A 12570-nucleotide genomic window follows, 5' to 3' on the forward strand; every position below is an offset into this window, starting at 1 on the left:
AGAGATGAGTTTTTTTTTTTTTATATATTATTATTATTATTAGTCAAGAAGATATAGTATAAAATATACCATCAAACAATCTCCTGACAATGTTAGACTTGTGTCTCTGGTTCCTACGTCTCCTTATCGGCCTCGCAGGTTCGAAAGGATCTGGTCCCGCTGTAAGTACAGGGGTCAGAGTGGTACACGCTTGCCGTATTCTACGTCTCCTCGCAGGGGCAGAAGGTTCACGGGAGAGTGGAGCTGCCGGGGGAGTCACAGTGCTCAGAGAGGCGCACGTTTGAAGGTTCTGTTTTGATGGTTCTGTTTAGACAGAGGGGAAAATCGTTAAAATACAAATCATCAAAACGGCACATATTTTGTATATACTTCTAATCACAGATAAATATATTACCTTGTACAGTCGACTTCGGTCCTCCTGGCTGTCTCACACGTCTTCTGGAGAGTTTGTTCGTCTGCTTACTTGAGTCAGTCCCATGTTGAAGTGCCGAGGGGCTGCTCTCAATCTCAATTTCACCAATTTCAGTTACACAGCAATTTGTCCCCTGCACGGGGGGTGGGGTTTCAGAACACAGCAATGCTTTTGCTGCTTTTTCAGTTTCTTGGTTGTCTTCGGATACCAATCTTTCAGCCCTGGCTAACAGATCTGAAAAATGTATCATAAAAAGTTATATTTCAGCAATCTATGAACAACTGAGCTGTTCATAAAAAACAAAACAAAAAAAAAAAAAAAAAAAACTGTATGTAAAATACCAATGTCTGTTTGCGTGAGGGTTATTCCTTCAAACTCATCGGCGCTGACTTTAAAGATACAGAAAGTTACACTTAAAAATCTAGAATAAAAATAGAACAACTTTCAGGTTAAAAAGATCACGGCTTGCTTACCAGGATAAATTGGCATATGGTGAACCTCTACTGTAACTTCTAAAACACAGTTATTCGTAAATAGTAGTTAATCATTAATAGTTCATTCATTAATAGTTTTCTAAAACTATTTAGAAAACTACAGAGAAAAAGTTTGGGAAGAATTTGAGGCTTACCGGTAGTCATCTTTGCAGCCATCTTTGTTTGTTACACGCGCTCGCAGACGGTGAAGCTTCCGATGAAGTTCTGGAGGACTGAGCTAATGACTGTGAGATGATCATGTATATATTCGCTTTACAATGCTTGGCGAGAGGAAAAAAAAAAAAAAAGTTGATTGGCGCCGAAAAGTCTGATATTGACGACTGCCCCGATGGACCAACTGGTGGTGATGTAGCTCCCATGGGGATAAGGCCCTACACGGGAACTCTACCAAACAACAGGTTCAGGCGATATAACTCATGTTAAGAATGTTTTTCTCCAGGAGGGCCTCCAGGTCTCCAGGGGATTTAAGCTTCTTCAGTTACACACCTCGGACACCGGAAGACAACGCAGGCCCCTAAATTTCTTACTTGAAGCCACCAACTGTTTTCTCTTTTCTTCTGAACCACAGTGTTAGGGTTCTAACAGTCTAACTTTCTCCAATAGTTTTCACAAATGTTTCACAAAATGTTTGTTCTGTGGAAGGTTTCTGTTCTGTGTTGTTTCTTTCTTCACAGCCTTCTTCAGTCACACACACCATTCCCGGTTTGATCAGTTTCAACACACCCCAGTCATTGGAAGACATCGTAGCCGACAACATAGACCCCTCACTGGAAGATTCTTCCCGCTGATAGAGAATCAACTCCCCCGTCTTGTAACGGAACACATACCCAAAACTCCCTGTTTGACTATAAGGCTCCAAAGACCATTCTTGCTGCAAAGGCTCACAAGGTGACGCCTGAGAACGCTGTACAAACACCGTGGATTTTTTCAACTACTTTTCCACACAATTCTCTTATAACGGTCACAGCCGTCTCACCAATCACGGATGTAGAACTACTCATGTTGCCGACAGATGGATATGTCAGGACTATGGCAAAACTGATTTGTAACTGTTTTGTAACTCCCGCCATTCCTTTTTAAAAACAGGTGGGCAAGGGAGAATGGCGGGAGGCGGGAGGCGGGAGGGAGAAAGGGAGGAGGGGGGGGGGATCCACCCTCCTCCCTTTTTAAGAAAAAGGCGGGCAAGGGAGAATGGCGGGAGGCGGGAGGCGGGAGGCGGGGGGGGGGGGGGGGGAACAGGTGTGGGCGGGTTCAGGGGAAGGTCAACCTGTCACTTTGACAAGAAGTGGTCCATTTCTTCTCTTGTGGGCATTGTTTCCTTTATGAGTTTTACATTATGGTGTCACGTACAGTGGCAGTATCTGATCTGTGTTTTGGAAGGCGTGAGTATATAAGGTGTACAAGATCCCCCCCCAGACAGTTAGAAATAATGATATAGAAATCTGTCAACAGTGAAAACCTGTTGGACTACAAAAACTGAAGGACAAAACCTTCCAGTTTAAAGTACATACAGCATTATGAATCAGTTTCATTGGTAATATTTTAATGGTATTCATGATAGGTAGAAAGTTCAGCAAAATGATTAGTAACATGCAGCACTAAAATAAATATTATAAACGTTTTTTGTAGGTTGCTTGTTAGTTGTAAGTTACTTTAAAATCAGAACCAGAAATGCTTTGTATTTTTTACTGAATGTAGATTTATTGCCAATTCCTCCACAATGATGAGGAAAAAAATAAGGCTAGCAAAACTGTCAGATGAGATTCTAATACGAGATTCTAAAGTTTTTTCCTGTCATTCCCAGTTGATACTCCTAGATTGTAATCAAGTATATAACTTGAGAAAAGAATGCCAGCAAATATGCACAGTTACAATTAGTCTGAACAGTGATCACATCCTGCCCTTGTAGAACACATCCTTTCTCCAAATGGGAAAGTAATTGTAGTCTTTGCCACCTATACACCCACATAATACCACTCAGAGCCTATAATTTTGTTTTCACTCTTCCTCACATCTCCATCTGCATATGTTAAGTGTAGCAATTACACTGAGAAATTGCCTCTAACTACATGGGGTTTATAGGACAGACAGTTTCTCTGTCTTGAAAAGGAAACTTGGGCAGTACAAACACTTTGTTCCATAATTTCATCCAAATATACTTTGATGGGTCAGATTTTAGTCTCCTTTGTGCTTTAAACATTAAAACAATGTTTCATCTTTTTACAAAATATAAAAAAAAGCTCACTTTCTGTCAATGCAAGTTTTCATACTAAACATAAAATAAAGTATTAGAATTAAATACACAATCTGAAGCCATATTAAGGGTTGGCTATCATGTTAGCTGTGTTGAAAGATTCCAAATAGCACACTTTACTCAATGAATTTACAATGTTGAAGTGTCATTCAATTATTTGTGAATTCAAATTTACAGTATTTTGTTGTCTTTGCTACTATATGGATACAAATAGACAATGTGATCAAGTTCATTTTGTGCCAACCCACTTCTTGGCCTGAGAGGAGCTCTATGTTGTTAGAATAAATGCAACAGTTGGAATATGTGGTTGAACTGTTGAAACTAGTAAACTTGTTTTTCTATGCCATCTTTACTGCTCTTGTTGGCTGCTATTGCCCCCTGAATGCTACCACAGCACCCGAGGGCCTTTTGGACATTCTCCTTTCTCCTTCTCTGTTCTCTCTGGTTGGCCTCTCCACCGCTGCGTCCTGGGGATGAACGCACCAATGAGGAGCCTCACAGTGAGTCCCGCTGGTCTTCCACCACTCCATCTTCTTCCACAACACCTCAGTCGGTCACTTACTCACTCACTCACTCACTCACTCACAGAGCGTGTTGCATATATGCCTTGATGTCAGACGTGGTGGGCATTTTTGTCTCTATGAGCGTACTGTAGATGTGAGTAGTGTACTGTACACCATATAAGCCATGATGTTGACTAACTGTTGTGTGTTATTTACAGGATATGCCTGATCGCATGTTATGTGCAGTGCTGGAGCAATTTCAGCTTTACTTTTCCCTTTGGTATGTGCGCTTTGTCTCCATTGAGGGTGTCATTTCTTCCTGTGTTCTTAGTGTCAAAACAGCCTGTACACTTTTATGTTTTGTTCATTTTTGCATACACAAACATGCAGACACACAGAAACGGACATGGGCAGGTAATTTTAACTGTCCCTGTTCTGTAATAGTCCCTAATCTACTCGGGCCTTGGTAAGATGAAGATAGGTGAGGATGATGGTAAGTTACTGGAGCTGCTCCTTTGTGAAAACGCTCATCCTATGTTTCATCTGTGCAATGTTGTGTGCCACAGTTGACCATTTGACAGCCCAACACATAATAAAATTTTAACCCACCGACCTCTGTTCTGGCAATTCAAGTCAGGGTATTTTGCTTAATGAACATCAAAGTATAAGAAGGGGCAATACTTGTAATTACATTCTGATGCTGCTATTGACTGCCATACAGCTGTTTTCTTTTTAAAAAAAACAGCTGTATGGCAGTCAATAGCAGATAATAATGCTAATAAATGCTATTTTATGTAAATATTTTACACATTTTTTTATTATGACTGCTATTTTTGATGTCAATCAATGTGGCTAAAATCCAGAGGTCCCCCTCTGAGCTAAATTATTATACATGTTATATCGTTTCCATACTGAACGTACAAGTTACATATATATATATATATATAAATAAACATATATATATCTTGCTACTGCCCAGACTTGGATATTGCCAGATTCTTTCCCTCTTCCTCATTTGCCTTTGGTCACTGTGTGATTCGTTTTCCTGTCAGATCCACTCCCTGTATAGCACAGCAAGCCCCAGCATGCTGAAAAGGAAACAGAGCTCGCGGGTCGAGGCCCAGCCCATGACCGACTTTGGGCCGGATGAGACCCTGACAGACAGCGCTGACATCTTCTGGATCAACAAGCCAGTCAGTGGTCTCACTTGCATAAAGAGCTAGATGGAATTGTAGTTTTGCACTAAGTTATCATTACTTTGTTGTTTCTGCAGTGGGTGCACTCCCTCCTACGAGCCTGTGCCATAATCAGTGTCATTTCTGTGTGCATGAACACTCCCAAGACTTTTGAGCATTACCCTCCACTGCAGTATGTGACGTTCACTTTTGATACATTACTGATGTTCCTTTACACCGCTGAGATGATCGCCAAGATGCACATTAGAGGAATCATCAAGGTAAATCGAATGGTATGGTGATGTCTGTACACTCGCCATACCATTTTGGCATTTTGATATCCAATATTTAAAAAAAGTATCGAACAATTAGAAGGAATGCTTGATTACTGTTTGAGTATGTAAGATTAAGTTGGTAAAAAAGAACCTAGCCAAGCAGCAAGACTTCATTTGCTGGTGGAGATTAACACTGTCTAATGTAAAAGTTTGCCAAAACTCACAATCTAATTTTTTGAATAACAAATCAGTAGATCACGTTACAAATGTCACCTATAGTTGCTTCATATCAGTCGGTAAATTCAAATTTAGACATATTAAGAAGATGAATAATGTTTTTTAAAATGATAAAATACAAACAGCTGGTAGATGAAAGGCCCATAATTATGATCATAAAGCTGTGGACAGCTTAATTATCAAATCAAGGATAATAAGCAAGGAAGGACACAGAATTCTTAGCATTGTTAGCAGAAATATAGCATTGAAAGAAAACGCTTTTTATTGGACATGTTTTTTAATAGCCATTAAATAATATGGAAAAAATGTTAACAATTAAGAAAAAACTTTGCCTCGTTTGTGAACGTAATGGCATTTTTTGTTTTATCTGTAGCTCCTAAATGCAGTTCTCCAAGCTCTAAGTGATCTGCAAAGCCTGCCAACATAATTACATATTTTGTCAGCATGTGATCAAGCATGTTGTTATCTTGAGAGTGTTTCAGAACATGTCCTTCATTGTAGCAAATAAAAGCCCCTTGAAGCATCCACTCATTGTTCTTACTTTCTCAACCAAATAATGGTCTCTCACACTTTCTTTGTTTTTCTTTTTTCAAACTTGTAAATAGCGATTCTGTGTTCTGTGAGTCTCTGACTGAGGGCCTCCTTTTGCTTTTGCTCGTACAGGGGGATAATTCCTACGTTAAGGATCGCTGGTGTGTGTTTGACGGATTCATGGTGTTTTTTATCTGGGTGTCATTGGTGCTGCAGGTATACTTTGCATTTACAAATGTAGTTTTTAAATAGGTTTTCTTGCATTTTGCTTACAGTAAGGTATTCGTTTCCGGTTGTTTCAGGTGTTTGAAATAGCAACGCTCGTGGATCAGATGTCTCCTTGGAGAATGTTGCGAATCCCCCGAGCGCTTATTATGATTCGAGCCTTCCGGATCTACTTTCGCTTTGAGCTGCCTCGCTCCCGTATCACAAACATCTTGAAGTACAGTGCTGTCATAAAACCTATTCTTTATGTTTGGATTCATGTACCACTCTACATAGCAAATTTATGCTTCTGTTCACTCTACTTCTTTTCAGACGATCCGGAGAACAGATCTGGAGCGTCTCCATCTTCCTGCTGTTTTTTCTTCTGCTCTATGGAATTCTGGGGGTTCAGATGTTTGGAACATTCAATCATCACTGTGTAACTAATGAAACAAAATTAGGGTAAGCACTAAAGATAAGGGAGATTTAGCATAAATGCTATCTCAGTCATATTCTATGTACTTTAGTACTTTACTTGCTTACTCTAATACCGGCTTCAGTCATGCTGCGTTTATGAGTATAGTTGCAGAGCATTTTGAGGATGTCCACTGTTAAAACATTTTTCAGTATGCATAGCAATAAACATGGTTTATCAAAATTCTGATAAAGTTGCCGGCATTAATTATGTTAGAGTTATTATCGCATGTTTCGTTGGACTCACCAAATGATTAATGTCATCTCATGAGGAGCTTTGCTCGCTCCTTTAAGACTTTTTTGTCCCTCTTTTCATAAAACTGATGTATTTGATAAGCCACAACAGCAATGAGCCCAAGATAATTAGCTACTATCACAATTCATTGCTATGTTGTTCAGGCCTTTTGTGATGGGCATTTAATTAGGAGGTCTTATCGCACAGACTTTAATAAACAATTTGAGTGAGTGTGTGGGGAAACAAGTTTAAAGGCATTCATTTTCTGTACTGGCACCTCAAAAAGCACCTGGCAAAAAAAGAGGAGTGGGAAGTCCGTATTTCAGTTAGTATTTATGCTTGACCTAGGAAATGCCACCATTGAGGCCACTTTCATGTTTCAAGTTTGTAATGATTTACACATTCAATCTGTGACACATAGTGTGTATATATATATATATATATATATATATATACACACACACACACACACACACACACACACACACACACATACACTATGTATGTATATATAAGAGAAGTTTATTGTTACTGTTTTCAGAGAGGTGACGTGGAACAGCCTGGCCATCCCCGACACCCATTGTTCCCCTGATGGCGAAGGTTATCAGTGTCCATATGGATTCAAATGTGTGGATCTTGAAGATCTGGGCTTAAGCCGGCAAGAGCTTGGCTATAGTGGCTTTAATGAATTAGGTAAATATATAATATTTATAAAAAATATATAATTTATACTAGGTGTATATGTATTATTGCTATACATACCCCTAACCGTGGTTGCTTATTCTACCCTAAGTATGAGGAGTAGTGCTAATGCACTATATTTACCGTAAACAGCTTTAATGTGAAGCTATGTGATGGATCATTTGTGCCTCCTCATTTTAAGATTGCCACATTGGACTGTGCTGGATTGAAATTCAATCATTTTATTAAAATGTACTCAGTGTATTCAGCTGAATGTTTCCAATGATACATCTAATTCCTGCACTAGGATTTATATTATAAAATGTATATTCTATTCTTCCTTTTCTTCTTCTTGTTCTTACTGAATAGGCACCAGCATCTTTACTGTGTATGAGGCTGCATCGCAGGAAGGTTGGGTGTTCCTAATGTACAGAGCTATTGACAGTTTCCCTCGCTGGCGCTCCTACTTCTACTTCATAACTCTCATTTTCTTCTTGGCATGGCTTGTCAAGGTAAGAGCCTTTTTCCCACCAATACTCTAATCAATCTCTCTAAGATTTCCTGAGAATTTGTTGTTTATTGTTGGAAACTATAATGTCTGACTTTGATGCAGCTTTTAAAAAGTAAAAGTAATATTAAGAATGCTGCCATTTTCCGATTTGGGGTTCTAGATTTGACTGATGTGAAGGCATCACAAACGGGGTAAAATTAAACAAACCACAGCAGAACCTTCAGGTTTTTCATTCATGGGCATGTTTGTTTCACTCTCCTACCAGCTATCACTTGTTTGCTCTTTCACATGTTTGGTGGTTAATATTGTGATGACTTTTAATGCTCCAGCTTATGATATAAAACCATACTACCAATTTTGTCTAGCACAACTGTGTTGTGGTGCATACGTCTTCCTCGAAACTAAAGAAATGACAAATTTGCTAAGCTGCGTACAATTCCTGGGAATTGGTTGAATATGCATCCAAAGGTGAAATTGTGATTTCCCGGAGGTACTGACTAATTTCTCAGTTAAAGTTATATTTAAATGCTTTTTGAATTACTTAATCCTGCAGAGTGAGATATAGCTGTCAGATTGCCTGTATAATGTCACATTTTTGTCCCTTCTCTTTTTGTAGAATGTGTTCATTGCAGTCATTATTGAGACTTTTGCTGAGATCAGAGTGCAATTTCAGCAGATGTGGGGGTCACGGAGCAGCACTACCTCTACTGCTACAACACAGGTGCAGCCAATACGGATATATTTAAATAAATGTATTCAAAAAGGGTTTACTCATTTTTGTCAAACTCACAGCATGATTTGAAATGCCTGTTCTTTCTGAAAATCTCAAAGGCCGCAGCTTTACTGCAATTCAGGTATCACAAGGGTTTGTTTGGACATGGGTCAGATTAACCAATATAAAGACAAGCAGACTGAAAGGCTTTACAAACAATAGATGGTTGTGGTAAAGATCAAGCTGAGCCTGGAGGGTCAGCTCTTGAGGTATCGGTCCATACTTTAAACTGTTCTAAAGGTCATGTATGGACAGTAATGAAAGATAGAAGCAGCAAAGGACAGAATTAACTATAAAGACCAGTCTTTTGGAACTAGCTATAGGACTTTGGGGAAAAAACACATAAATTGGATAGATATTATACTTTATAGTGATGATGTAAACAAGCAGTACTCTTCCCAGAGACTAGCAAATGCTAACATCTTCAAAGGTTAAACCATTATTACTTCATTTGCATTGTGCCTCTCACACAGCATGTTTATACTGCTGTGACCTTGAACACAATTAGGCATTCTTCTCTCCATTATTAAAATTAATTGTACTTGTATTGTCATGCCTCAGTCTTTATCATGGGAGGGACTCATTAACTATGGTGCAACACATAACTGTCAATCACAGAAACTGAAAAAAAAAAGCTATTTATTCTTGCTTGCTAGAGCGTAGGACCAACTTAAGATACTCCATATAATCAAGAGAAAGTCTCTTCAGACATTTAAAGCCTTTCAAAAAGATGAGTTGAATGGTACTGGTAAATAGATCTTTGACACAATCTGTCTTCTTCCTCCCTGTTTTGCTCAGTAGAATTGTGAGTTAGTGGTGAACTGTAAAATAATTACATTAATTAATTAAACCTTTGATATGTTTTATAGATCACACCATACTATCATTTGTAACAACAAAATAATGGTCTAAAACAAAAAAATCTGTACATTTTACATATTGTATGATCTGCTGACAATCCATTCTCAGACTCATAAGAAATAGAGATTTTGGTTGGGTTATATTTGTTATGCTTTATTTAGGTGCAATCACATCTTTATTCTCAGGGTCTGAAGCTAGCCTTCAGCTCTTCTTTGTGACCACAGATGTTTTAGGATGATGTAGCCAAAGGGCCGTTGTATGTGTGAAGTCCAATAATTTGAACAGTTTGCAGGGTGTCTTTTGTAGCGTCATGTGCTGTCCTTGTGCCGCAGATGTTCCATGAAGATGCTGCCGGGGGGTGGCAGCTCGTGGCTGTGGACGTCAACAAACCACATGGCCGAGCGCCGGCTTGCCTCCAGGTAAACACCCTATATCATTAATATGCTCCCGATGATATTATTGAAATCATACGCACTCCCCTTGTGGGTGTCTGTGGGTGACGGATCTATTTGGCTGCACTAATGTTAGATTACAGTCATCGATGCCTCTGCTGCTCTCTGGTAGGTGTGATCTAAATGATTGGGCTTTAAAGATAAGCTCACAGCAGCAGGCTTTCTGGCCTCTGGCTATCACACTGGTTATGGTGGTGCGGGTTAAAAGACTGGGCTCATGCTGTGAGAATTCTATTGCTGCACAGGGGAGGGTAGCTGTCAGTAAGCCATCAACTTGAAGGTGGCAGTGACATCGACAAACAGTACAAAGGGTTTATCACAAAATAAAATGGGGTTGGGAAAGGAATGGAGAAAAGAGCGTATGTGAAATATTCAGGATACCCATTAAATCATCATGTCCCCCAGAGCTCTGTTATCAGTTGGAAGAAAGATTTAGAAAGAGGAACAACCAGAGGGATAAACACGGCTGACTTCCCCTTAAGCACTGTGCGCCATTACATGGAAGAGCCAAAGATTGCTTCATCTCCCTCTTTCCCTCATACCACAACACTGTGGTATGTGGTGTTTTCCTCCTTTTGTGCTAGTTAGAGTCTGTAGCCTTAACAGTAAAATCACCCTTCACTAAAAGTATATTGTGAAATAAGTCGCAGAAGGAATGTCTTAGCACAGTTCAGGCATGGTTAATTTCATATTTAATACCTCAGTTCATTCAAATGATTCCTTCTTATGCTTGTGATTTGCTCTGGAGCAGAATAGACCATCCATCAAACCCCAGATGTTATGTATTTTGCATAAGGCAGTAGTCCTCCAGGTGATACCTGTGGTGTTTTTATCTTTAGCAATACTTATTAGCCAATGTGTTTGTGGTTATTTGAAAAATTGAATTATTCACAATATTGTCTTTTTTCTCCATCTGGCAACCACAAAGTCATCCTAAAGGTTAGCTGCAGGAGAACATCGGCAAACGGCCCTTTCATTTTTTCCACCGATTACGTGTTTACTACTTGCTTTTTCATCCAGAAAGTGACCAGAAAGTGAGCATGCTAGGTGACTAAACAGGTAGTGTGAAGACAGGGAAAGTGGATCCAGCCTGCAGGGCCATCTGTGAGTGCGGAGGAAATGAAGTGTGACTTTCTGTTCTATCCTGCTTGGCTCCAAAGTAATTGGGCATCAAATGATTAAAATGTTTCAGGGTTGGCAGGTGGGCGCTATCTACAGACAGGCGGCCTGTGTGTCCTTCTGTTTGCCTGCTGCTAGATAAGCCATAGTTGTCTGTCAGTCTTTGGAACCACCTGTCTGACTGCCAGCCCCTTGGTCTGCCTGTTAATATCTGTCCATTTACACATGTACTGTATGATTGTGTTACTTGTCTGGGTAAGATAACACACATAGACAGATCAAACACTCACTTTTTTACAAGCAGAACTGAAAGGGTTTAAACCAAACTAGTCTTAAATCCAGGAAGCATCTGTCGCCTTTCTGTTTTTTTAATTCCTTAATTCCTTCCTCACTGATATGCTTTGGTAAAGTCTACAATTAGGGACTTGATCATTTTTGTCCCAATAAACCATTTTTGTTATTTCCTCGAGGGGATTTCTCAGATGAATGGCTGCCATTTGAGTATTTATTGCGAGACTGAAATTGAACTTGTGGCCAGTTTGTCTCCATGAACAGTAGGAATGAAAGAGAAGTTGTTTGAAAGAAAAACAGAAAGATGCAAAATGACGGTGTACTGTGTAGAGTCATGGGGACCCCAGTATATATACTATACATATACTATATAAATAAACAAAACTGGAAATCAGAGGTAAGGATGGGTTTACCAACACGTTGGCTAAATTTGACTGCGATTTGAGCGATCATCCGCTCTCACCTTCAGTATATTAATACATAGAGTTGGGACTGTGACATAGAGGTGGCACAACATACAGAAGCTTTTATAAATGTTGAAACAAGTAAATGTAGTAACAAGTACAGCCTCATATTTTATTAAATCCCATTTTCCAGTCAGTCATGAGTCAGCTTCCTTTTATAAGCCTCATGAAAAACAAAGGTGCTGTGAGTTTATAATGAAGTGAATATCTTTAATTTATTCTAAAATCAGGTTTCCTCTTTTTATGACATGTTTCTCTTTCATGACTTGTTTGAAAGTTGTGTCAGATGGGGAGACATGAATGTAAAGTGAATACAGTGTAATAGGTGGTGATGGAGAGTAAAGGGAACCACAGCAAGTCCCATGTTCCCCTTTAACCACTTATCTCACAGCCAACTTTAGCAATAATATGGAGTTATTTTGCTTTTTGTTTAATGGAGAGCTATGTCAAAAAAGCTTTGTTTTTGAATTTTACAACCATTTTGTGCAGAAAACTACGGTAACAGAGAAAATTACTGTAATTTCTGGACTACAGAGTGCACCTGATTAAAAGCCGCATAATCTACTTTTAGAAAGAAAATTAATTTTGTACTTATACAAGCCGCACCGGATTTTAAGCCGCAGGT

General features: G+C 39.2%; 1 protein-coding gene across 2 annotated transcripts in view; it reads left to right on the forward strand.

Moving 5' to 3' along the window:
* The window catches only part of nalcn (sodium leak channel, non-selective), a 51848-nt gene that overhangs the window by 14465 nt on the left and 24813 nt on the right, over positions 1-12570 (forward strand). The window contains exons 2-12 of one of the 2 annotated variants that reach the window (XM_003961617.3): positions 3555-3660; positions 3882-3943; positions 4716-4856; positions 4937-5119; positions 6014-6097; positions 6184-6323; positions 6419-6547; positions 7336-7487; positions 7845-7987; positions 8603-8707; positions 9952-10038. In XM_003961617.3, the coding sequence (XP_003961666.1) occupies positions 3902-3943; positions 4716-4856; positions 4937-5119; positions 6014-6097; positions 6184-6323; positions 6419-6547; positions 7336-7487; positions 7845-7987; positions 8603-8707; positions 9952-10038 (1206 nt within the window). In that variant the 5' untranslated portion in view covers positions 3555-3660; positions 3882-3901. The remainder of the gene's footprint in view (positions 1-3554; positions 3661-3881; positions 3944-4715; positions 4857-4936; positions 5120-6013; positions 6098-6183; positions 6324-6418; positions 6548-7335; positions 7488-7844; positions 7988-8602; positions 8708-9951; positions 10039-12570) is intronic. The other variant, XM_029846849.1, reaches the window with a different exon arrangement.

This window comes from Takifugu rubripes, chromosome 1 (genome assembly GCF_901000725.2).
Source record: "Takifugu rubripes chromosome 1, fTakRub1.2, whole genome shotgun sequence".
Lineage (NCBI taxonomy): Eukaryota > Metazoa > Chordata > Actinopteri > Tetraodontiformes > Tetraodontidae > Takifugu > Takifugu rubripes.